Here is a 27441-nt window from a genome sequence, read left to right on the forward strand (position 1 = left end):
CACCCAGAATCATTTTGTAGGTCAAAAATTAGAAGGACGTGACTAGTGATAGATGTCGGAGAGACCTGAGTTAAGTTAAGGTAGTCTAGATTTATTTCTGTCTACAAGTCAAATTTTATAAAATTTAAACATGATATAGGTATTCACTATGTGCCAAACATAACTGAGCATCATTAACCCATCAACCTTGTAAAGTAAATACTAATATTATCCTGCTTTTACTGGCAATGAAATTGAAGCAGAAAAAAGTCAAGCACCTTGGTTAGGTTTCCAGAGCTGGTAAGTAGCAGAGCTGGGTTCTGGTAAGTAGCAGAACTGGGATTTGAACCCAAGTAGTACAAGAGTTGCTGCTCTTACATTAACCTTATGCCTTCAATGTCAGTAGGCAATATTTGTTTACCTTAGGACGAAAAGATTATGATTTCCTACCCTTTGACATACATCTTATATGTGAACATACTTCACCATGGTTCTTGGAGGAATAGATTCGTTAGTTTATTCATTGATATTTACTGAATACCTACAATGTGGCATACACTGCTCATGCTGGGGACAGAAAACTGTGAACAGGACAGTCAAGGACCCTGCTTTGTCACACCCACAGTATTACATGTTAATAATGCAGTACATGTATCTTAATTTCAAAAGTAATATATGTTTTCATTGGCTTGGATCAATTACCTACATCACTCTCCTTAATCCAAAGTTACCCTTAAAATCTACCCTTAAAAATTAAGATCATTTTTCCAAAAATCGTATTAAGTAGAAAGGTTTGGGAGATTCCTATGTACAACCAGAGGAGCAGTTTATACTCTCTTACGGTCTTAAAATGATTCTCTGAATGGGGCATTAAATCATGGACCTTTGTAATAGTTACATTTTCATAATATGGTAAGCCACTCTAGTCCATTAAGGAACCCGTTTCCTCCCCCTGCCCCAAATTGCTTATTCTACATATTGTTCAGTGTCTTTTATCTAGTAAGTAGTTATTAAATGATGTTTAATAACACGTGGTGGATAAGGTATCCCTCATTAAAGGCAATTTACACTGCCATTACTTTCCCAAAATACCAGTCAGTTGCCAAATTTAAACGACCTTATTAGCCTACCAATGTTGCTTTTTCCTGATGCTAAGGCCCCACCTCTAAAAATCAAGTACATCCTATTAAAATGAATGAATATTCTAGAAACCTGCTAAAGCAATCTACATTTTAATGAGACAGGAAGTGTTCTAGGAATATTTTCATCCCCTTGTCTCTAACATATGCTTCCTTACCTGCTCTCTAGAGTAAAGGGTGTGAGCAGTGTCAGGCTCTCCTAAGGTCCTCCCCCACCCCACCCCCAAGTTTCCTGCCCAAGCTTGCACACATGGCATCACGAAATGGGTTCTTTACATATAGGCAGCTACTTACAGAGCTATGCACACGCGTGTATGTCCATGTATGGCTGTGCTTCGTACGCATGTGGTGTGTGCCCACGCTGGTTTCCCTCTCCCTTCACCTGACCTGGGGGAATCCCGGCAGTTCCCCAGAACTCGGGGAATAGCGAGAGGAGGCAAACAGCCCTTTTCCCTTCCCTGGTGGCAGGCACCGCTGGGTCCCAGGAATCTGCAGTGCTTCCTCTCACAAGCAGCTAATAAAGGGAGACTGACTGAAGCTGAGCAAGCGGAGAATACAGGACGGAGGAAGGGGCCGTTGTACAAAAGATGATGCTTCTGGAGCTACTGAACTATGGTGGTGTTTCTACATACAAAGCCCTAGGAAGCTAGCGGGGAGGCAGAGAAACTCTGAATCTGAAATGCTCTGAGATGATTTTTCTAACAGTGCCTAGAAACCACCGCTTGGCGCGGGTCCTGCGCGGGGTTAAGGAATCCAAGGGAGCGCCGGCTGAAACTCGCAGCGCGGCATCCCGCACTTTGAGCTTCGGTGGGGTTTGCGCTCCGAAGACGCGTCCACGCACCATTTTCCCAGGCGTTGTGCGGGTTTCTTAAACAGCCCAGCTGCTGCCTCAAAAAGGAGTTTCTAGAAGCTCCTTCTCTGCTGCTTCCCCTCCCCCTACCTCCCCGCCTTTTCTCGGTTTTTACCCCCGCGAGGAGCTTCTCCAGCTCCACTGCGTCTGCCCTCCGAGGGGCACAGGTGCCGCGGTCCCGGCTACTGCCGCCCGGTCCGCCGACGCTGCCTCCTTCGGGCGGGCCCCAGGGGCTTCACCAGGCGCTGCTGCAACGCGAACGGTCTCCCGCTGGGCGCTGCGGCCGCTGCCGGTCGCCCGGGACTCCCCGCCCTCCCGCGCGACCCCGCGCCCGGGCGGGCGGCGCTTGCGGCGGGCGGGGGGCGGGGAGGGGAGCGGGGGCTCGTCTGGGGGTAGCCGCCTCCTCTGCAGCCTGCTGGCGCCTCGAAACCCGGACCTGCCTCCGCCTCTTCCTCCAGCGACTCCATCCCTCCTCCCGCGCCTCGTCGTCCCGCCGCCCCCGCCGACGCGCCCCCGGTGGCTGCCTCGGCGGACCCGGGAGGGGGCCCGCCGCGTCCGCCGCCCGCTCGGCTCGGCCCGGCCCGGGAGGCGTGCATGCCCCTGCTGCCCGCCGCGCTCACCAGCAGCATGCTCTATTTCCAGATGGTGATCATGGCAGGGACGGTGATGCTGGCGTACTACTTCGAGTACACCGACACGTTCACCGTGAACGTGCAGGGCTTCTTCTGCCACGACAGCGCCTACCGCAAGCCCTACCCGGGCCCGGAGGACAGCAGCGCCGTGCCCCCCGTGCTCCTCTACTCGCTGGCCGCCGGGGTCCCCGTGCTCGTGGTAAGTCCGGGGTGCCCGCCCTCGCGTCGGACTCGCTTCGGTCGGCCCTCACCTTCAGGGTGGAGGCCCCGCGGAGGGTCGGGCGCGGCAGCTTTGCTTTCTAAGTTCCTCCAAGTTGTGGGCAGCCCCTTCCCCAGAGGACATTCTTCTAGGGCGCGTCAGGGGTGGATGCGAAGGAAGCCCGCATCTCTCCCCACACGCCACCCCCGCACCCCCTGCGGTGCCTGCGGCGTTAGGGCTACGGGGAGGAGGATGGGAGGGATGGGGGCTGTGGGAGGTGACGGGCGGGGGTCGGGGCCGCGGAGGGGGTGAGCCCTCGGATGAATTTTTACTTCATCCGCTCGGTGGCCTTGCACCGCTGGCCGCCGGCTCTCGGATTGCGCCTGGAAGCTGAGCAGCCGCGGGCGGGCGAGGAGGAGAGGGCAGCAGTCGCTGGGGTGTGGAAGGGACTCCTGCTTCCCGAGTCTGGGCGCGTATGCCCGTTTTACCACCGCCGGCCCTTTCGGATGAAAGTGCCAGTGGGACTAAGCTGACCAGGGAACACATATCTGAAAAAGAATTTTGAAAACTGCTAAAGGAAGAGGCTGCAACAGCAGGGCTTGCTGAAAAGCAGGGGCTTGCCCAAATGATTCATTTAAAGGCTGCTCCACTCTCTGGGCAGCTTAAGTCCTTCCCTCTGATAGCTTCGCTTAGAATGCCTTGTGGGTTTATGGACTGTGTGTGTGTGTGTACAGACACACGCACACATGTACATACGGATATACATATGTAATTATTATGATAGCAATCATGTAATAATTGACATGTGTGAATTCGGTGCAAAGTTACTGGTAGGAAAATTGGTGGTGTTTCTTCAGAAAACATTATGATTCTTCTGTTATTGCCATAGTATTGGAGGTGTCCTTCCAGTGGTAAGGCTTCTCTCTCTTTCAACACTCAACAGATAACAAATAGGAAATTGGGAAATGAAGAGGAAAGGGAAAAGGAAGTTTTATTTTAGTGGTTGAATGTGTAAATTTTAACAAACGAATGTTGAGAATACCAGTGGTATCTGCTGGATTTGGATATTCATGTTTACTTTGATTTTAGGGGAAGTGATTTCATATTTTTCCAAATAATGAGGAGTTCCTAACACACGTAATGGAATTCCAACAAGGAACTTCTGATAACTTCAAAGTAACTTTGTTGATCACAGGTACCATGACAGTTGACTTTGAATTCAGCTCCAGTACACTGGTTTGAAAAGTGTTAGAACTTGCACTAGAAAATGTTTTGTTTTGTTTTGTTTTTAATATTGCAGTTTGCTAAAAAACTCACCTTTGTGTTTGTGTTCTCTCTCTCCCATTTGAAAAGCTGAAAGAGGAAAGAAAATTTAGTCATTTTAGGGAATGCTTTTCCCTTTCTGCAGGTGTTGGGTTTTCCGGCACATGTTTTCTGGGAGACTGAATAGCTGGGGGATTTTTTTTTCTTTTTTTTAAAAAAAAGGCCTGTCACTTTCAGATCACTGGTTTGGTTACACCCATAACCAATAATGTCTGTAACTTGTCCCTTGGTAATTACCATTCTGTGTCTTATTTAAATGAGGTAGCACCCGTTAGATCCTAACCATCCATCGGTGGTGGCAGGTACCAGTTAGAGATGAGAATATATTGGCCCTAATATTGATTATTATTGATTATTATAGTTGATTATTTCCCACTTAGGAGAAAGCTAGGAGGAGAAAGGGAAACAGTCATTATTGAGTGCCTACTGTGTGCTGGGCACACGAGCCATAACTGCATTTATTCTCCAGAGCATTCCCCTCCAGATAACATTTAAGGACAATGAGGATCAGATAATAAAATGAAAACACCTGAAAATAAAAATGGTGGGTGTGGTGTTTGTATGCCCATGGGACTGATGCCACATGCTGTGCTACTTCTACTACTAACGAAGAACGTGCTTTGAGAGAGGATGAGGGCATCTAGAAAAAAAATTGAGGGGTTTTTAAGGGGAGGATCTGACTTGCTTTCCATGTTTTGACTTTCAGTTCTTTAGTTGCAAGAAAAGAATTGGGGCGGGGAGTCCATCTGAAGAGAAGGAAGTGTTGGATTTTAGAGGCTAACTGTGTTGCTCACTCGTTCTTGTTTCCCCTTCTGTTTTTACAATGTGAGAGACTGGGAACAGTAATGGTAGCCCTGCCTTTCCATTCCTCTCAAGAACACTGGCTCAGCACAGCCACTTTGCATGAAAATATTATTATTAGTAATAATAACACTAGTAATGCCCATCATTTGTTGAGTTCTATACCTTACACCCATCTAACATTTGCATTATTTATGAAGGCAATTGTTATTATTGTCACCTAATATTTGCAAAAACTGAGGTTTACAAAAATAAAGTAACTTGCCCAAGGTCTAGGGCTAAAAATGTTATACTCAGAATTTTAACCAGGGACTTTGTCAAATTCCCAGGCTAGAGCCTTTTCTATTATAACGTACAAATGCAGTTCACTGATAAGTCATTCTTCTAAATAAATGCCTCAGTCTCTTCCCCCCATCTCTTACATTTCTTGGACTGTAGTGATAAAGGTTCTTCATGTGGTATATTTTTTAACCTTCAAAGTCATTTTTAAGTCTTTAGATTAATCTGAAAACTAGCTCTCTTCACTATCACAAGCTGTGGTTTTGTTTCATACTTGCTAAATTCATTTATCTAAAAATCAAAAGCAATATATCTTTTCAGTGTTATCACTTTTATGTAGTGTTGATTTGGATCCCAGGTCTGGAATCTAACAAATTTGGATTCAGATCCAAAGTACATCCTGCTGCTATGTTAACAGTTGGGAACTCTACTTGCTGTGTAACCTTGAACAACTTATTTAAGCTTGTTAAGCCTCAATTTCCCAAGTCACAGGATTTTGACTATTCAATTAGATATAATACATAAATGTCATCCTTGGCCCATAGTGGATACTCCATAAGAGATAAGAGAGCAGCAAATCATTAGCATTATTAATGAAATGATAATTCAGTAAATGTTTATTGAATTCCTGTTTTGCAAACATGACATCAGAGTATATAAAGGAAAAAATATGAAGGAAACTTATAAAGGAAACTTCAGGAATAAACCAAATTCCTGAGGCATTACAGCCTAATTTGGAAAATGAAGTAAATATGCCAAGGTCATAATAGAAGTGTGTGTACCGACAGACACAGACACACACACACACACACACACACGCCACAAAGACCTCTGGTGGTTCAGAAGGGGACAAGCTCATTTTTATTTGGAGGGGTGAAGAAAGGCTTCATGAAGAAAATGGTGGCATTTGAGATGTGACTTGAAGAAGAGGCTGGAATGGAGTTTGAATCAGGACATAATAGAAGCAGCTACATGGACAGCCACTTGGTAGCAGAAAATGCAGGCTGTATTCTTGAAACAGCAAGTGGTTTGTCTTGTTTCTAAGAGTGGAGTGTGGGGACCAAAGAGGGTATCCTGCTGAAGAGGAAGATGTGGGCCTCACTGATGAGTCCTGGAATGCCAGGCTGAAAGTTTTTCTCATTTGTTGGGAACTGACTAGGGACATTGTCTGGTAGGTGGTGTTTGAGGACATTTTGGGGACAGTAGCATAGGGCTCTTCTATTATTAAAATACCTATATAAGAATTTTAAACTCTTTATCCTCAAGTATATTTTGTAGTGGGAAATTATCTGTTTCCCGCTATTTCAAGTTTATTTTGTACTTTAATTGTGTTTTCAGAAAATGACCATAACTTGAGCTCATTTATAAAGACAATATTATTTGTTGTCTTGAAAACGTGCTGGTCGGTGTGATCTGTGTAACATTTGCCAAAGCACCACATACATTTAATTAGTGATCTTTGATTTTTCACTGATTAAAAGAACTGGTGATGACGATGTTTCCTACGCCCCAAATTTGGATACAGTGGCCATGAGTAGTTATTGTTCATTAGATAATTAAGCAATACAGGTGATTTGAAGGAGACCAGACCTAGAACATTAGTCTTCATAGAGCCAGAACCAAGGCAGAGAAAAAAACAGCAGTGAGCCAGGCAGATTTGAATGTTAGAGAACATGTCTGATTCTTTATGTCTGTCTCCTCCAGAAACTCCCTCTGGACTCTGAGACTCAGGGACGCAGGTGCTGCTGCTGCTGTCCCAAAGGGGTGGGGTCACTAAATGTGGCAGAGGTAGATGATGACAGAAAGTCATCTCATGTCTAGAGCTCCATCTTGTTAGATCAATGTGCCTGAATCTTCCCCATAGACCTCTTCTTCTGTGAACTCATCTTTAGCGCTCACTTCTGTTTCTACTCCTGGGACACGTACCTGTGCATGGTGAGAAGCACAGACATGGGTGTCAGACCAGCCCGGATGCTTGTCCGCATTTCTCTCACTCAATTCTACGTGGGACCTTGGGCAACATTTTCTTATTCCTAAACTGGAGATAAAAATGCCTACCTCTTAACCTCTAGGTTAAGACTTAACCTCTAGTTTAAGACCCTGGAGTCAGACTGCTTGGGTTTGAAAGCCTAGATCTGCCACTTCCCCACTGTGGGAACCTGAGCCAGTCTTTCAATGCTTTGGTTTCTTCCACTGTAAAATGGAGATAATAGGAGTGTTGGTCTCACAGGATTATTATGAGTAGGAGATGGGTTCCCATATGTGTCAGAGGAGTGCCCAGCTAAATAGGTGTTAGCCATTCTTAGTCCTCCCCAGGTTGGGATGATTAATCAAGTTAATCTCTTTAGGCACCTAGCAAAGTGCATTTGTCAGTGACTTCCAGGGCTGATAAAATATTAGAGGTGGACAGAGACCACCTAGGTCAATCCATGCAACCACAAAAATTGGGTACTCTGAATGGCAAGAAGAGCGAAAATCGGAACTCTGTTATTGGCATCACATCAATGATTCTTAACCTCTGATGATGCCTCTTATTTTTTCAAGGAGACTGACACTAGCTAGTATTTCCTATGCAGCAAACACTGTGTTAGATATATTTAGAGCATTACTTCATTGAATACGCACCATGGTGTTTCTTTCCTTAAGCGTACGTGCTATCATTAAATGCACTTATAGATGAGAAATATGATATTTAGTGAGGCTGCGTGTCAGAGTTGTATTAAATTATTTAAATCCATTAATTAACTTTTACCTTCAGCTTCTGAAGGAAATTTGGATGTGAAGAGGTTGAGGTGCCAACCAGGAGTCCCACATCGACGGTGCTAGAATCATCAAAGCCTGTGCCTCTAGTTCTTCTGCTCTATACCTTGATCCTAACCTGTTCAGGGGATCTTTAGAGATTTTTTTGGTCATAGCTATTCAGTACCAGAGGAGCCCAAAGTTTCTCAAATCTTTTATCCTCCAGTTCAGTTTTTCTGGTTTTTATCAGAAGCTTCGTGCTCCAGTGTAGATAATGGTTTCAATGTGTGGTGTAGAGATTGTTTTGTTTCCTGTTAAGCTTGAAATGTGGTGGAGAGGTGGGTGGTAGCAGAAGGGATTCAGAGATATTTCTGTTATTCTGATGGGAAGTCATGGTTCTTATCTCTGTAGCATACACTGACACAGCACTGCGGGGAGCTGCATCAGTGTGGACCCACCCTCTGGTTCTAGACCTGCACACTACAGTGAGGGGCCTCTTTTTCTAAGGCATGTTCCTTAAAATGGGACCTAGCACTAAATTTGGGGTGTGTATAGATACTATATATATGTATACATACATACGCACACACACACATACTTACGCACACACATGCACACGTTTTTCTAGTAAGAGCTTCCATAGCTTTATTGGGTTGTCACAGATATCCAAGATTCTCTAAAAGTTAGAACCACACTCTGTCCTTATGTCTCTTAAGACCTTGCTTCACTTAGTCTCATTCATATCCACTCATTCATATTTTCCCTCCCTCCCTGCATTTCTTTTTGTCTGTTTTTTTCCAAAGATCCCCTCTACTTTGCATACTGGTAAGGAGATGCTGATGCTGAGGGGAAAGCAGGGGCTGGTCTGAAAACCAGCTAGTGTTCCTCTGCTTCTCCTTCTCTCTCTCTTCCCTTCTTCCTCTGCCTGTTGTCCTCCCCATCCCTTTCTTTTTATCTTTCTGTCTTCTTTGTCCCCTCCAACCCCCATCACTCGGTTATCCCTGCGGCTTTTCTGAGCCAGTTACCTTATCTGAAAAAATGTGGACGGACTTCTTCTACTTTTCAGAGTTGTTGTGATAATCAAATAGGTAGAATATACTTTGGAGACAATATGAAGAAAAATAATGCAAGCAGATTATGTGGGTTATATATCCAACTGGTCATTGGAGATGGTTGTGACCGCTCATGGCGTGACTACATCCCACTCATTTGTATAGTTTGAAACAAAGTACTGTTTCCAAGGAGCAATTATACCATCTGTTACTTATGCATTGCATCATATTAATTTAATTTTAAAATTTGCATTGTTCCAAAGAGACATTATTTGTATAAGTTTTAAATGATGATAATGCATCTACTATGTACTAGGTACAGTGCTATTGCTTGAATTTGTCTAATGAGTAAGGCGTATTCACCGCCCTTCAAGAGTACAGACATTATGCATGAAGTTATAGCTGCAGACCTTCGTTTTCTTGTCTGTAAGTTTGAGGTAATGATACTTAATATGATACCTTATAAGAATTAATATTAGCATGCATCAAGAATTCGATAACTGATAGCCGCTCTTTTGGCATAAATGCCAATAATATTTATTGATAGTGCACAGCAAAATGACACCAGGTGTATGTAGTTAGTTCTGTGGAATGAATGAGACAAACCATTAACTATTCACTCTAACCCTTTTATATAGTATATGCAGTAACTCATCTAGGGAGCTTTTGCAGTTCGCTCAAGCTGGTAAGTGACACATCTAGGATCTGAATCTATTACTTCAAGTCCAGTGTTCTGTTGGCTGCATGCGGATTCCCACTAATTTGATTCCCAACATAAATGGTGACATTCTTAGAAGACAGAAGTGACTTAAAGCATATTGATTATGTATCAATGTGATGTTTACAGTACCCACATATTTGTTAATGTGTAGGCTCAGTTACAACAGACATAACAAGGGGATGTTCAAAGACATGTTCAAAGACAAAACTTCGTTGGCTTTTAAGAACCAGTGGAATGCGCAATAGAACAGCTCAACATTCTCATTCATCAAGTTGAAAGGCAAGTTCTGTTCTCAGAGAACTTCACGGATAGTTAGGAGGATCCTCTTAACAGACTTTGGAAAATCATAAAAATATCATTTAGATGGAAGATATTTTAAAATATGTGAAATGGAGTTCTATATTCAGTACTATTTAAACTATTTCTGAGAATGCCAGTTTTCACTCAGCAGGCTGGTTATTTTTTTAGTCATATTATGACAGATGTAGTTTGAAAATCACTGTCAGTAAAACCACCATTTTGTTGTTGTTGTTGTAAAAAACAGAATATGAAAGATTTTTTCCAGACTAAGTGCATTGAGAACCGTAAAGGTAGTCTTTTGGTGGGCATTTCTCAGTGACTGAAAGTTTGAGTGGATGTGTGCGTGTGTGTGTGTGTGTGTGTGTGCAGTATACATACATGTATGTACATATGTGTGTGTGTATATATATATATATATGGTCTCTAGTAAACTTGGAATTTCTTATACGAATTAATTTTTATCTCCCTTGCTTCTAACCTCTGTAATGCACCCCCATCCATCTCTCCCTCCCCAAAAAACCCCAACTTTCTAGAACATTCTGCCATATTTGTTTAGATTTAGCACCAACTCCTCTGAGGAAATCTCTTGGACTCCCACATTCTCCTCTATGACTCTTTAGCCTCTTTGACAAATTGTGGTATTATTTTAATACCACAATATTGCACTTTATGTTGTATTTATTTTTATTCCTCTTTCCATCACTACACTTGAGCATCTCAAAGTCAGGGTGATGTAATCTGACTAAAGCTGATTTCATCATACCCAACTCTTCAGTTATTTTAGGTAGATAAGTTATCTAGGCACCAACTAAGTTTGTGATGACAAGATTATAATGACCAAATTCTGATAAGCATGCAGTTACTTAATAACCATTTATTAAAACAGGCAAAAAAAAAAAAAAAAAAAGGCCATATGCCCTGTTCTGTAAGCTCAGTGAACTGGCAGCTCTTTATCCTTTGAAGTGTTTTAAGTCTATGAAAGGTTCATCACAGACAAGGTGGGATTCTGTACCTTTGCACTGACATGTTCCTTACAGAACTCCTTCTAAACCAATGTCTGGACCTGAGATCCTTTGAGAATAAGCTATTGGGGTATAGGTTACAGACCTCACTGGAGTCTTAACGGTTTGTTTATTCATTCAAGGATGGAAAGTATCTCCAAACTATTTTTTAATTAATTCACATAGACTGAAAATATTTAATTTCACAGATAAAGATTCTATTTTTAGCATTCATCATGCTAATTAAGTCATTACTTTCATCAATAATTATTTTTATACCCATAATGCTAATTAAGTCAGTTATTAATTAACATACAGGTAGCAAAAAGACTTGTAGCAGCCTCTTTGGATCAGGCTTTTCCTGATAAAATGCTAGTGACTTCCCAGGACTTCCTTCCTCCCTGCCTTCCTCGTTCCTTTTCCCAAACAAATAAATATGCAGTGAGCACCTCCCATGTGTAGCATACCTTGAAAATAAGGCCCAAAGGGCTTACTTGACTTGCTGCAAATTCCAAAACTAGGATTAAACTCATCTTTCCCTTCTTCAAATCTTTCAGAGCAGCATCATGAAACAAAAGACTTATGAAATATAGGTCAGTTAAATACAAATGTAGTCCTGTCATATCTACGTACTACCAAAATAACTTATGGCACTTCCTGTCTAAGGGAAACAGTATTTGTGTTGATAGAACCAGAACCTCTATTCTGAGTAAATTGTGTATTGTGTTTCTTGTGTGATGATCCCCTTTTTTTAGAGTGCTTTCAATAGCTCCAGCAAAGACTGTACTTTTCTATCAAGATTTTTTATTGAGATTTCAGATTTAGCTTTTTCTCACACTGGGGTGCACAGAAGCACTTTTCACACTGAGAAGCATCTTAGATTTCCAGAGATCTCATCAAAGCAGAATGCCAAGTTTTCACAGACACCAAAATTGAGCAGTCTTGGATAGATATAGCGCACCTGGAGCCTCATCTTGTAGTTCAAAATGAATCCCTGAAATTTCCAGTTAAAAAACAAAATAATATCATTGGCTTGGTGACAGTGACCTCTTCCTTCACATGTGCCTTTGAAGTGTTGGGTTCGCTCAGTTACTAAACTGAATGAAGAGACTTAGTCAAAACTATGTGACAACACTTTTGGTCGTTCACAGAGAGACCTTTGTTTCCTCTTCCCTCTAGTTCCTAATCACATGATTATTTGGGGTCCCCTTTTTATTTCTCCTGGGGCTAAGTCTAGAATACAGATATAGCAATCCAGTAGACACTTTCTCCAAGCCACACTATCAGGCCTTTTCTGCCATCCAGTTTTTGGAAAAGATTTGTGAATCCAGTGTCAAGAAGATGCTTCTTTGTAGCTGGGATTTGTTGGTCATGAAAGCAGCCTTAAAAGTCATTTAGTTTCATTTCTTGATTTTCAAATGAATGGCCAGAGAGATTAAGTAACTTGGCCAAGGCCAGGCAACTAATGAGGAATGACACAAGCAGCTGTCGTATGTGGGCACTGAGTACATATCAGGCATTGCAGTACGTATTTTCACATATTAACCAACCGAATCCTCCCATCACTGGAGATAGACACAACTATTCTCTCAATTTACAGATGAGGACACTGAGGCACAAAAAGATGAAGCAAGTAACCCATAACCCCACAGCAAGAAAGTTGACATACCTTGGCAGAATGGCAGATACGTGCTTTTAACACAGGGATGGTGTTTGTTCCCTTACAAAAATTTTTGCCATCTCTTGCTGGGGCTAAGGCCACCTGTAAGGAACTGTTCCACATAGCAGTATTAGTTGGGAGAGAGAGGCAAAGAGTATATGATTATTATGGTAGCTTTTTCACTGTTGACCAAAAAGATTTCACTGAATATTGTATTTACAATGGGCACTGTCCGTGATAGTGAAGAGGTAGTGGCAAATAAGGAAAAAGAACATTTAATTCTCAGTTTGGTTCTAGATGTCTTTTATGCTTCTAACGTCAAATCTTTCTTTTCAGAAAGAAAGTAAAACTACATTTGAAACTTGCCACAAGTAGAGGTAACTAAAACCTACCCATTTTTGATGCACAGATTCCAAATTCTTATAGCAGGATATTAACATAACACATTATAATATAATTGAAACACTATATATAATTAACATGTAGCATATATACTGCACCCACAGCAGAGTCATTATGTTAAGTGTGGCAACTAGTTAGAGGCATGGAAGAAGAAATACTCAGTGATGTATGTGTGCATGTGTCAAGGAAAAGCATAGACATTTATATATTTGTATATTTTGAAGTCTTTTTTTCTTAAGGCTTTATTTATTTATTTGACAGAGAGAGATCACAAGTAGGCAGAAGAGGCAGGCAGAGAGAGACAGAGAAGCAGGCTCCCCGCAGAGCAGAGAGCCCGATGCGGGGCTTGATCCCAGGACCCTGAGATCATGACCTGAGCTAAAGGCAGAGTCTTAACCCATTGAGCCACCCAGGTACCCCTGAAGTTTTTTTTTTTTTTTTTTTTTTTTTTTAAGGGACTTAGGAATACTCTTAAAATGATTGTAGAAATTTTTGGTCCAATCCTGTAGCGCCATTTTCTGCAAAAGAGCAGTGACTTGAGAAATCAGTTCTCTGCTATGCTGTGCTTTATATTATTTTCCCTACTCCTCATTTCCATCTGTTTAAATACTTTCCAGCCTTTACTTGGGGCAACTGCAATCCCACCTCTTTTGTAACTCCTCCTCTGATGCTTATAGTCAACGGTGGTCTACCTTGCCTTTAAAAATCCTTTTTGAATAATAGTCTGTCCTCTTATATACTTTCTATAAAATTGGAGTTGCTGGTGTGGGATGGGGAGCTGGAGAGACAGCGAAACCAAATAAAAGGAACGGTAGCAATCATGTATTACTGTATGGACAGCGAGTGTTATTTATAGGATTGGTAATAAATTTTGAATATACAGGTTTAAAAGAAGATCTGAAATTAAGAGGAGAGAGAGGTTGGAGAGGGAAGGAAGGGAGAAAGGAAGCAGGGAGGGAGGAAAGGGGGGGGGAGCGAAGGGAATGGAAGGGAGATGGAAAGAAAGGAAAGAAAGGGTGACTTACTGGCCTGACAGGCAGTGAGCTTTCCTTATTACTCTGCTGCTTACGGCCTTGGAGACCTTGAGAAAATCCAGTAGCTTTCAGGCCTCTGTGTCATTCGAGATCTGGTTTGGAAGGGTTTGAACTCCACCTGGGACGGAAACTGACTGACTCATGGCTCCTCAGAGAGCCTTTTCTGTGTGTGTGAAACAAGTGTCACTATTAGGACGCTTTACCTTGCAATGAAATAAAATCTCTCTCTCTGATTTGTCTGCTTCCGGGCCTCTCACCATTTGAAACCATGTAGATCACCCTAGATGGTTTACCGATACACGAGGTTAATTTAGTTCTTTGACTCTTCTTCTTTTTATTTTTTAATTTTTTTTTTTTTTTTTTTTTTGAGACTTAGAGTTTTCAGGCTCACAGGGCATGAATTTGGGTCCCTTTTGTCATTCTGGCTCTCACGTCTGACCTCACTTGGGATGTGCTGTTTTTAAGGCATGGCACAGACCCTGAATGATGTCTTGCCAGTGTACTTTCACACCTAGCAAAAACGTCAGAAGTTCTGCACAGTGTTTTCTTTAATGCATTAGCCTTGGGGGTCACCAGAAATTCTTCTTGTGGTTGATTATCTCCTCTGTAAAGGGAGGGGGTTCAACTTTTCTTTGACCCAAACCCGCTGCGTGATCATGTACTCTGTCTCCCTCCCATGACCACAGTAGAGATCACAGAGAGGCTGTGGCATTTTCTTTCGGGTTGAAACTGATGTGGCAGTCCATGAGGCAGAACTCCGGGCAGCATCTTCTAATTGGATTTTCTGTCTTGCAATCAGATGGTTGTTAAAATGCTTCCACTGTATGTCACATATGCAGTGTAGTATACTACGTATTTATGTATTATGGTTAATTACATTATGAGTATTTTGGCCCTCAAAAGATTATACATTCAGCAAATTTTTCTGGTATATCTTTGCCTCTTGCTCAGCACATAATGGCTAATTCAGTGCCTCCAATGGTAGATGTAAGTAATCATTAATGTATTTTAAGAGAACACAATTAGAGAAGCAGGAAATAAAATTATTTGGGGGAACCATTCCTAGATACTTATGTTATAACGTCCAAAGTATTTTTCCAAATCTCAATTCTTAATGCTACTACTCATCCCTGATTTCAGATATTTTCCCCATGTACACTCGTTTTTTAATTTAATCAAAGTTGTCTAAAATATAGTTCAAAATATTTACTTCAAATGGAGACTATTTCAAACACCTATCATTTTGTTTTAAAGATCTTAAACATCATCATATTTTTGTTTCTGTAACCACTATTTCCCCCATGTCTTTAATTGTCCATAGCACAAAATTTTAAAACTTTAAATTGTCACTCAGTAAGCACTTCTGTAGCATATCCTCTTTCTTCATCAGGTGTAGCATATTCTGTATTTCAATACTTCCCCCCCTATTTTTTTAGAACGAATTGGTGGATTTAAAGAGCACATCTTCCATTCTGTCTTGTAAATCAGATAGCCAGTACATTCTACATCAGCAGTTTGTCTGTTTAGTAAGTTAGAAAACTTTTTTTTGATCTTCTGATGAATGATTCAGCTAGCTGACAGTTTCTTTTCTCTTCTCCCCACCCCCCACCAAAGATTTTATTTATTTATTTATTTGAGAGAGAGAGGGAGAGAGAGAGAGCGCATTAGCAGGAAGAGGAGCAGAGGGAGAGAGACAAGAGGGACAAGAGGGACTCTGACCGGAACACAGAACCCAACATGGAGCTCTATGCAGGGACTCGATATTAAGACCCTGAGATCATGACCTGAGCCGAAATCAAGTGTTGGACCCCCAACCTGCTGAGCCACCCAGGCACCTTGCTAGCAGAGTTTCTAAATGAAGTAAGTCATGACTTTATAGTCACTCAGATCTCTGAATCATACTTTGTACATTTTCATTAGTGATCCTAAATTAAGAGTTGAAACATTTGACTCGATACATGGAACTATTTTCCAGAAGAGTTTGTTTCCATAGAGAGTGATAAAAATTAGTGGTACTTTAGAAAATGACATTAATGAGTAGAGAAAGATTTAATGCTGCTTGGGCAGGCAAATCACTTACAACTTCAATTAACTTCGGAAGGAACCAGGAAAACGAAATTAGGGTTTTATTGTTTATGGATTGCTTTTCCTTGAAATTCAGAATTTCCAAGTTAGAGCAAAAAATCAGCCCAGTGCAAATTAGCTCCTCACCTTATCCAGTGGGAGCAAATGAAATAATCTGCTAGCAATCACTTTGAAGTACAATGATGTGGTATTCAGTAATTCATTCCTTCATTTATCCATTACAAAACAGTTACTGAATTCTCCCTGGACAAAGCTTTGTATATGTAATAAATATTCAAAGATGGAAGAAAGGATCCCTGTCCTTAGGGAAGTCAAAGTTCAGTGTCAATGAAGAGTTAAAATATACTAATCCTGAAAACCAGCCTGGGGAAGGAAGGTAGAAGGAATGATGAGAGAGATTTCTGAAAGGAGGGGACCTTACCCAGTCAGAGCAGTGAGGGAAAGGCAAGAGCATACATATAGAGTCATTTAGGCTGGAGAAGCCTTCCCAGGTTGAAGGAACTTTAAGAATGTCTATCATGGAAAGGTGTGTAGCACAGAAGTAATTAGCTTCAGAACATAAGGATGCAAAGTAGAAAATACATTATGGGGTGGCTCAGGTGTTTAAGTGTCTGGCTTCAGCTTAGGTTAGGATCAAGCCCCATTTCAGGCTCTCTGTTCAACTGGAAGCCTGCCACTCTCTCTTCCTCTGCCTGCTCCTCTGCCTGCTTGTGTGCATTCTCTCTCTGTCAAATAAATAAATAAACTCTTTAAAAAGAAAATACATTATAATAATATGCGGGGATTCCCTTACTAGCATGAAGAGGTCAACCTCTGATACGCTTTCTAATCTCTTAGCCTCACTATCTCTGTCTGCAAAATCAGACATCTAAATCTCCTTGTCTTATAAGTAATTCTGTTCCTGTAACTGATTTTAATTTAGTAAACTAAAAGGAAAACACTAGAATATTGTTTTAGACTTTTAAAGAATCTAGGGAAATTGTCATCATATCAGCCTTGGCTGCCAAGTGTGTTCCAGAGTGCTTACATTTTCCTACTTTAAAATAAAAATACTACTATGAAATATACTTTTAATTAGATAGTTATTAAGAAGATAACCCTCTGAAACACTCTGACACACAAATTACATGATTTTCAACCATTATTTGCAACATGGACAATGCTAAAATATCAATTATTAATAAATATGGAAGCTTATGTTGATATATACAATTAAAATTTAAATTGGCAAGGATATTTTTGTTACTGTTGCTGTTTTGCATTTTCTAATTACATAACAGGTGTGCTCACCTGTGTAGTAAATATCTTTAATCTCATTTTAAATTGGAAGGTAAAGTGAAATATATACATCTATATGTTGCTCTAGAAATTTGAGGGCATGATATCCCAGTTGTCTTAGAAAGCACGGACTGAAATATATGTGAAACCCAACAGTATTGTTCTTGGTACATGAAATTCATATTTTCCTATTTATGGTATTAAGGATTAAATGTTCTTGGTTTTCTTGCAAGATGCTCTATCCTTCTAAATTTAGTCATCTAATTAAGATTTCCATTCATGGGAAGTGACTTTAAAGAGCACATAAGACAGGCTTTTATACAAACACGCTTTGATTGGATTAATTGGATTTGCATAAATTTTATGGTGTGACTATGCTAGTGTCTTGGCTTGGTTCACTTACAAGGGAGAACTTAAAGGAATCGGAAAGAGAAAACACATGAAAGCCTGCAAAGGAAGCATGTAAAAGCAGTCAGGTTAAGAACAAACCATAAAGCGCTGAAGCAGTCCAAGCTTTAGCAGTATATAAACTGGTCAAGCCTGGAAAAGCTGAGCATCGGAAAAAAGATATGGGAGATTCAGGCAGACCACAAGATTAGAGTGATTTTTCCCCCCAGAAAATGAGTAGCCTCTGCACCTGACATGGGTCTAATGACAGGGACTCGGGGGCTGGTGGTACATTTAGGACCGAGAAGGCCAAGGCGAGGAGGGCAGCTTGGACAGGCAGGCAGGCTTCTGGGAAGTAGCTCTCATAGAGAGTCACTTGGTCACCAGAGGAGCGTGCTGCCCCAGGGACCGAAGAGATGGTGGCCTGGAGCTGGGACAGGGAAGTAGGGCAGAGGAGGGCCATAGTTAGGAAGCAAAGATGTGACGTGGTATCATGAAGGTGCACTCAAGTAAGGCAGGGTGAGCTAGTGAGAACAGGCAAGACCCAGGAGGAAGCGGGGGCTGAGGGACACAACAGGGTGGTGAGATGAGGCCCCAAGGCCCACGATCCTGGGAGTCAGCAGCACACATTAGGATCCGTAGCAGCCAAGACCAGGAACCCTTCCCAGCAGACAGCCATCAGAGCTCAGAAATAGATTCTGAGCGGAGTCTAAACAGATAAGGGGCAATGGAATTAAGAAAGCATTGGTACAGAACCAAACTTTGGACCTTGCAGCTACTAATGCAGAAGTGACCTGCAGAGCATTCATTCTGATACTCACGCATTCATTAATAATAATGTGACATTGGCAATAACAACATGACCCCTTACATTTGTGTAAAGCTCTGTTGTTCACAGAATGACTCCCAATAATCATGCAACATGGATATTATAATCACATTGAGATGATAAAACCTAGGCTCAAGGAAAATTAGATCTGCTCGCAGTCTTGCAGCCAAAACAGGGGCAGAGCTTAGGTTAGAACATGTCCCTGGTATTTCGAACCGTTGTTTGTAAACTACTTTGCAGTGAATGAAGACAAGGGCAACCGGTGTGAAAATAATAAACACACTCCTGACCTCAGGGGGTTTACAGTCTAGTTAAGGATCAAGGCTCAGGCAGAAATAACCTTCACATTTCAAAAACTTGTCCAAGGACTAAGAGAGTGCCTGAGATTTAGGAGGCTCTCAGTTCCTGTCTGATGTATTAATGAATATCTACTGAAATGCCGTAGGAGCCTAGCAAAGAGAATAAATCAGTTTGGGGTGCCTGTGTGGCTCATTTGGCTAAGTGTCTGCCTTCGGCTTAGGTCATGATCTCAGGGTTCTGGGATCAAGTCTGATGTGGGGCTCCCTGCTCAGTGGAGAGCCTGCTTCTCCCTCTCCCTCTGCCTTCTGCTCCCGTTGCTTATGCTCAAATAAATAAATAAAATTAAAAAAAAATTCAGTTTGGACTCAGGCTATAGAGAAGGCTTCTCTGGGAACATGGCATTTTAGCTACTCAATGATAGGATGCTTCCACGAGGGACGGGTGTGTTTGGGTTTGGTTGGAAGAGAAAGAGAGATAACAGATTTAGCATCAGGCTTTACTTGGGTTTGGATCCTGGATCTGCTACGGACTTGGGAAATAGGGGGCCAGTCGCTTGACCTCGTGGATTCTCAGCTCTCTTGTGGTAGTTGCTTGTTGTATAGAAGTCCGTGCTTTTGCACATGTTAATGTTGGGAGAGGCTAATTTAATTCTCACAGATGTTCTTTCATTTTGTATTATCATCATCCTTTTGCAAAAGAAAAAACTGAGGCTCAAAAAACTCAAAGGTAATTTGCACAAAGTTAAGTAATTTGAAAACAGAAGGGTCTTCTTGGTTCTAAAACCCATTTTTTTTTTTCCTATCACCCTCCAGTGACATGTAAGTGATGTATTGAGGAGATCCAGGAGGAGTTTTTCTTCAATTTAGTCCTTTTGATTGCATAAGGAGTTTGTATGAGGACAGAGTTAGGCACAAGTGAAGAGAGCAATAATTTATGTGTAATTGGAACAAGTCTGAATGCGACAATGAACCATCACTGTTGGAGCAAAGGAACTTAGGGGATGAGATAAAAATCCCATAAGAACATCAAATAGCTGAGAATCCAATTGAAAATGTAGCATTATAAAGTAAGATGAGGTAGTTCTAAAAATATAAACATATTCAGCCAGTGAATCAAGATAATATTGGGTTGAAATAAACAACCGGAAAAATTTATGCCTTATGAGTATTTTGAATTAGACAAAAACAGCTAGACCAGTAAGATTATTGAATAAGGTGGAGGTTAAAAAAAATATTGGGTGTTGTAATATTACCTGGGGTCTATTTGTATTTAACTATCTTTTCATATCTGTTTGTTCAATTCTGCTTTTCCCAAATTATTCTTAATTGATGTGGGATCCCAGATAAACAGGAATGATAAAAATGTAAATGAGAGGGCTGTGGATTCTCATAGTACCATAAAAAAGGATGCTGTCCTGCGACTGGATATAGGATATGAATCAAGATTTTTTAATATATTAAAGTATTAGAGAAATCATAAATTCTGAGCCATCCTGATTGTCTGTATATGAATGTATGGAGGGACAGGGATGCACTGACACCAAGGCATAGCCATGGTGTCAGGTACACAAGTGTCCAGGTCATATCCTACATTTGTCATAGCTAAGACTGTTCATTCAGATGGCAGCTGTGTTCTTTGTCAATCAACCCAGCCATGCCTCTCTTCCTTTCTCCTACTCTTTCTCCTTTCCTCCCTTCCTTCTTCTCTTTTTTCAGCAAACTTTCATGGACGTTCTTCTCTATGCCAAGAAAGTAGGCAAATTCTCGTAATTTAAAAATGAATACAATAGTAAGGAATTCATAGTTGAGACGTGGCCATCGTCGACCTTAGAGGAATTTAAACTCATTTCTGCTTTTCTCCTTTTGTTCTTGATAAACAAAAGTTTGGGGCCGTCAAAGGATCTTACAATTTTTGTTTTAAGTTATATTCATGACCTAGTTTGTAGCCTGTAACGCCAGAGGTAGTTTTGACCGAGTTCTGCATGGGCATTTTGAAAGAACATTCCTGCCCTTCCACCATGTCCTCATCATCTGCTATCTTTGGTTACCGGTTGACAGGACTGATTGACAGATGCTTTCCAAAAGCCCCACCCACTACAGTTTATGTTTCTACTATATATGATGTGAATGTTCTATAAGCACCTTCTCTACATAAGGGGACACTTCCCTGCCAGAGGATAAGCCGCCCCTCCTTGGCAAATTACTTGCGAGCATTAGCCACTTGCAAGGAAACTAACCTGATTAAAAATATATCAGGAAGAAGGTATGCTTAAATAACGTCAAGATGAGGAACTAGATAAAGGAAGGGATTGGCTCACTTAGAAGAGTTTATCGAACTTGCTGCATTTAAATAGCTGGCTCTGTAAAAAGGTTACTGAAGAATCCTAGTTGATCAGCAGAAAATCATGGCCAAGCAAAACCACATGAGAAACTGTACCTGTATTAGTATGTGTCCATAGAAACCATGGTAACATTGCTCTCAGAAAGGAAGGTAGCAAAAAAACCAATCAAGGTACAAATTTTGTGAGTTGATGCCTCTGATCTGTTTGCTTTAATCAGAATTTGTAGGAATAATGGGTAGGGAACGGGTTGTTGCAGTTAGACTTCAGATGGGATTGACATGTCAGAACTCTAATCCAGGAGCATGACAGATGATAGGACAGTTGATCCAAAAACCCATGCAACACATTGGAGTTTCACGTATACTTATTTAATCCATCCACAAATGAATGCTTTGTTGTTTAGTGGAGTCCCTGCCGTAGACCTTTTTAACTTTCAAAGATTAAGACACTATAATAAAGAAACAGGATGGAAGTTTTCTAAAAGCTCTGCTCGTGTCTGATTTTATATTTTTACCCTAGAACACCCTTGGGGAAGTGATGTGGTGATTGCTGTGTATTGTGTAAGGCTGATGAATCGCAGAACTGTACCCCTGAAACAAATAATACATTATATGTTAATGATGAAAAAAAAAGAAGATCAGTCAGTTATGCATACTAAGTAGATACTTAAAAATCTGTACCAATGATACCTCTATAGCTCTTCCCTCTGCTCTGGTTCCTTTGAAAACCCAGGACCTATGGAGCTATCTGCAATAATGATAGGCCAGGGGATGTAAAAATGGAATTTAGCCCCATAAGATCCACTAGAAATATAATGCAAACCATATTTTAAGTTTTATATTAGCCACAATTTTTAATAGTAAAAAATTAAACTCAAGTGAAACTAGACCGCCTGGACGGCTCAGTTGGTTAAGCTTCTGCCTTCAGCTCAGATCATGATCACAGGGCCTTAGGACTGAGCCCCGCATAAGGTTCCCTGCTTAGTGGGAAGCCTGCTTCTCCCTCTCCCTCTGCTCTCCCTCTGCTTATGTGCTCTCTGGCTCTGTCGCAAATAAATAAATAAATAAATTCTTATTAAAATTAAAAAATAAAAGTGAAACTAATTTTAATAATATATATTATTTAACTCTGTATATCCTAAAGAGTATTTCAGCAAGCCATCAACATAAAAATTTACCAGTAAATTATGTCGTATGGCCTTTTGTGCAAAGTCTTTGAAATGCAGTGCCTTTTTTACACTTACGGGCACATCCCAATCTGTACCGGCCAGCTTCTGAGTGATTGACAGCCAAGCACCCAAGGCTCGTGGCAACTGTACTTGCAGGGCAGATCTAGATGTTTATTTTCCCCTGTTACTTTAAAGAAACTTTGTCATTTCCTAGTCTGCTGTTTCTCTAATTGTGGGGAATACTGTCGAGGTGATATGCACCATTTTGATCCGTACTTCAGAAGACACACCTGAATAGATTTTTAAAGATGTTTCCTCAAATTAACAAACACTTGGTTTACTGTAACTGTTTCATATATGATTTTTACAACCCCTTTTTGAATAAAATACTCTTTTTCATCAAGGTTGGGAAAGAGAGGGGGATATGAAAATATTGGAGCAGTTTTGAAACTTAAACTTGGATCGGGGCATTCTACAGATTTCCCTTCCATGTTGTCTTGCTGTGGGAAAGAAAGGTTCATGATTGTGTGGGGATTCTCCCCTTTTGCCAGTTCTCCATATATGTTAGTGACGTTGTGGAGAAGGGTTAATCATGGCACCATTTAGCCAGTTCTCCATATATGTTAGTGACGTTGTGGAGAAGGGTTAATCATGGCACCATTTAGCCAGTTCTCCATATATGTTAGTGACGTTGTGGAGAAGGGTTAATCATGGCACCATTTAGGCATTCTTGCTGTTGCTTTTCTTCAATAATTGAATTATGTCTGATCTCCAGCACACATGGTGGCAGCAAGTACCCTAAAGGCTGCAGTTCAAGCACAGTCATACCTACCTACATTTCCCCTCCCTTTTCCCTCCCTTCCTTCCTTTTGTTCATTCATTCATTCACACAATTTTTAGTGAATATCTGTTACTTGCTAGGCAACTTGCTAGACATGGAAGTTAAACAATAGAAAAGATCCTGTAATGCCGTGGGAGAATTGTATAAGAAAGTGACAAACATTATGATGTCCATTACCATCCTCCAGAAAACATTTTATTCTTTGTTGGTGTGGTAGAGCTTCAGTCCAGGTGTCTTGGAAATGGGGAAGCATTCCTCTCTTGCTTCATTTTATGAAAGGTTCTGATAATGTTACTGTTCCTGGGTTCCAGCCAATCCTTTCCTAAGCAAATACCCCTATTAAGAGAAGCTTCTGTCGGGGCACCTGGGTGGCTCAGTTTGTCAAGTATCCACCTTGGGCTCAGGTCATGATCTTGGAGTCCTGAGACTGAGCCCCATGTTGGGCTCCCTGTTTAGCAGGGGGTCTGCTTCTCTCTCTCTCTTTCTCTCTCTCTCTTCTCCCTCTCCCTCCCCACTGCTCATGCTCACTTTCTCTCTCTCTCCAATAAATAAACAAAATCTTGAAAAAAAAGAGAAAGAGAAAGCTTCTGTCTGCATTTGTGTTCAGTTACTAGAGGCATCAGATCTATTTAGATAGACATCCGGAGAACTTAACACTTTATTGTTTGACATTATGCATGGGCTATTTTTGTACTTTTATTTCAAGTATTGTCATCAAAATATCATCATTGACAACTTTATTCATACTGAAAATATTGGCAACAAATACTCTGCTGCAACCTTCGGGGTATCTGTGTCCCATGGATCAGTGCTTCTCTCAGCTTCCTATATATCTCCAAGTCCATGAATTACAGGCCATGATTTTTGTTAATGGATGAGGATAGTGCAGAATCTTTTTTCTTCTTGTTCCAGTTTACAAGTGCTCCCCTTGCCTGGATGCCTTTTGCAAAGGTGAGATTGGATACTGGAACGTATTACTATGTAACAGGTCAGGCAGAGACCCACTCTGTAACCCAATGGAATGGGTTAAGCCAGGAAGAGCTAGGGGGTGGAAACAATTGAGGAATGGACCGAGAAGGGTAGACTCCCCTAAAGGTGCTCTGGGCATCTGGTCCTGCAGCAGAACATGGGCTGTGAAAGGAAAAGTTACAGAAGACATGGATTCTGGGAAAGTGTGTCAGGGAGACCAGTGGGGAGTAACCACATGTTCTGGCATTGGACATGACATAGCTCCTGGGAATCTGGGAGCTGGTGGTTGTGAGGAAAATCTGTTGCCAAGTAAGAGAATAGGGCATTCACCGCTGTCTAGAGTTAAGCAGAAGAACTCAAGTACCCGGAAGACAAATGGGAACAGATAGTCTCCTTCGGGGGACTGGGGTGCTGACTAGGTGACCAGAGCAGAGCCTCAGGAACTGAGATGAGCTAGCAGAGCTCAGGCACAAAGTTGAAATTGCATATCAGGAGCAATTCATAATTCTCATTATCAAATATGGGCCAGAATGTTCAACTTGAATTAGCACAGAGACTTGACCTTGACTCACAGTCCTTGAGCTGTAGCTGTATAAACCTCTCTCGCTTAAGGTCAGAGTTTTCAAAGATCAGGTAGGCTCGAGCTGAAGGTTTAGGGACCAAAGGGATAGTGCATTTCAGTGACTCTGGCTTTGTGAAGGGGGTCATGACTGAGCTGAAATTGAAGTAGGATGACACACCTGTAATCCATGTCAGAGCCCCACCTTCTACTCACCAAATAAATTTATTTCATTATTTCAGTTGAACTCAGGTCTTTGAAGGTTAGATGGTTTGGGGATTCAAACTGTACTGATTCAACTGACAAGGTTTTCTGAAAGGCAAAGGAAATGTGAAAAATTTTTGTTTTGTCACTCACTGTCAGCCCCTTTCTTGGAGGTCACTGACAACAACCTTCTCACTTGGACGTTCACTTCCTCTACTTCTTTAGGACACTGAAGCACAGATCAAAGACCGCCTCCCCACCCCCTGAGAAATTCTCTCCTCTCCGGGATTCCTTGATGTGATCATTTTCTTTAGACTCCGGACACTCCTGCTTTGTGTCCTTTGTTTACTTCTCTTTTTATTTCCCACTCCCCAGTTGTAGGCAATCTCAAAATTTATTCCTTTTTTTTTTTTTTTAAGATTTTATTTATTTATTTGACAGAGATCACAAGTAGGCAGAGAGGCAGGCAGAGCAGGGGGGAGCAGGGGAAGCAGGCTCTCTGCTCAGCCCGATGTGGGGCTCAATTGGGATCATGACCTGAGCCAAAGGCAGAGGCTTTAACCCACTGAGCCACCCAGGTGCCCTCAAAATGTATTCTTAAGCCTTTCTTTCCTTCTGCTCTCCTGTCCTCATTCTTGGCATGTGCCCCTTCGCTTTCCCAGTGCTGTAAGCCTGCCTCATTACCTGGAAGGATGACCACAGTAGTGACTTACAGGACTTTTACCTCTCTTGCTAGTCTCCTCTGCTTCTAGATTGATTTTTCCAAAGCATAGGTCTGATCACAACACTCCCCTGCCCCGAAATTTCATAGCCTCCCACTGTGAACAAAATGAAGTACCAACTTCTTGCATGAATCTCCAGGCATTTACATCACCGTCCCAAGGTAATCTCCTATCAACCCTCATATCCAGTCTGCATTTCAACCAAACTGGGCCACTTACCGTCTCTCAAGGACATCCTGTAATTTCCCTCCTCCAAGGCTTTATTTAACTTCTCCTTTGCTCTGTAGTTGTGGCAACCGTGTGTGCTGGTTTGCCTGGGTCAGTTCCGGTTTATTCCTGTTGTCTTGATAGCAGTATTACTAAGCTTTCATTTCACACTCCGAAGTGTAATAGTTTGGGTGATAAATTATGTTGTCACCCTACCTGTAAAGCTCTTTTTTCTGTTCCTTCTTTCAGTCTTATTCCCCAGTCTGCAGTCTATATAACTTTGCTTGTGGTAAACATAGCTCTAGCCTTTTAAGCCATGTGCCATATAAAAAAACATCATCGCTCATGAGATTTTCTTTCTACTCTCTACCTTACCATCACTAAGTTCAGGGCCATATTTTTGTATCAATTAGATTGCTTCCATATGTACATAAGAGAGAACTCCAACTTAACCATTTAAACAATAAGGAAAATTATTATGTCATGTAACAGGGAGTGCCATTGGGTTGGCTCAAAATGACTAATTCAGTATCTGAATGACAGATCAAAGATCCATGTTTCTCTTCTCTTTGCACTCTGACATAATATGTGTCTGCTCTGCTCTTGGCTGGCTTCTCTCATGGTGGACCATGACCACCCTTCTTCTGGAATCACATGCGAAGTTGATGTCTAGCAGAAGAATACTTCTTCTTTGAGTTTTTTTTGAAAAGCAAGAACCTCTCTTTGGAAGCACCATCCCTAGCAAAGGTCTCCTCATCCTCCTTGGGTGCAACTCCATCTCATGCCCAGGCCTAAATTAGTCACAGATGGAGCCATCAGGACTTGGTAAATCATTCATCCTTTGAGGCTAAGGATGACCATGACTCCCTGAAGACTGTGACCATAATAGGGAAGGTTGATAACGGAACAAAATCAAGGCTCTGTGAGGCAGATGGCTAGTTAATATTGATTAAACAGACAACGGTGTCTGCTACATGTAAGTTTGGGTTCAATCAATGTTTAGTAAATAGAGGTTTAGTTTTCTTTCAGATATGAAGAATTTTAATTCACTTGAATATTCTAATGCTGTCATGAATTATAAATACTGATATTAAATAAACATTTAAAGTGATCAGCACTGCACATAACAGGTTCATTTCAATACTGTTTTGCTTGCGTTCATATGGAGAGATTATAATTAAGATTTTGAAAGAAAACTTGATTGAGATTTTAATAGCCATCTAAAACTGCCGGCCAGCACACTGTGCTCAGAATTGCTCATTAAGTACGATTGTTTGCCGTTTCTTTTTGAGGGTATGTTTTTCCAAGTATTTGAGTCCTATATTCATTGGACTCCAATCTATATTCATTGAGTCGTTTATTCATAGAACTCAAATATTCACAGGATTTCAGTTACCTGTTACAAGTTTACCTTTTGGTACTGAATTGCAAAATTCTCAA

At 41.3% G+C, this 27441-nt stretch overlaps 1 protein-coding gene across 6 annotated transcripts in view; it reads left to right on the plus strand.

Annotated features, from left to right (window-relative positions):
- Nucleotides 1–1550: 1550 nt before the first annotated feature.
- PLPPR5 (phospholipid phosphatase related 5) overlaps nucleotides 1551–27441 on the plus strand; it is a 121100-nt gene continuing 95209 nt past the window's right edge. For 3 of the 6 annotated variants that reach the window (XR_004276265.1, XM_032302720.1, XM_032302719.1), the window contains exon 1: nucleotides 2436–2799. Coding sequence is in view for 5 of the 6 variants with exons in the window: in XM_032302720.1 (XP_032158611.1) it covers nucleotides 2563–2799 (237 nt within the window). In the remaining variant the exon portion in view is untranslated. The other 3 variants (XM_032302718.1, XM_032302716.1, XM_032302717.1) reach the window with 2 other exon arrangements.

Source organism: Mustela erminea, chromosome 10 (assembly GCF_009829155.1).
Source record: "Mustela erminea isolate mMusErm1 chromosome 10, mMusErm1.Pri, whole genome shotgun sequence".
Classification (NCBI taxonomy): Eukaryota; Metazoa; Chordata; class Mammalia; order Carnivora; family Mustelidae; genus Mustela; species Mustela erminea.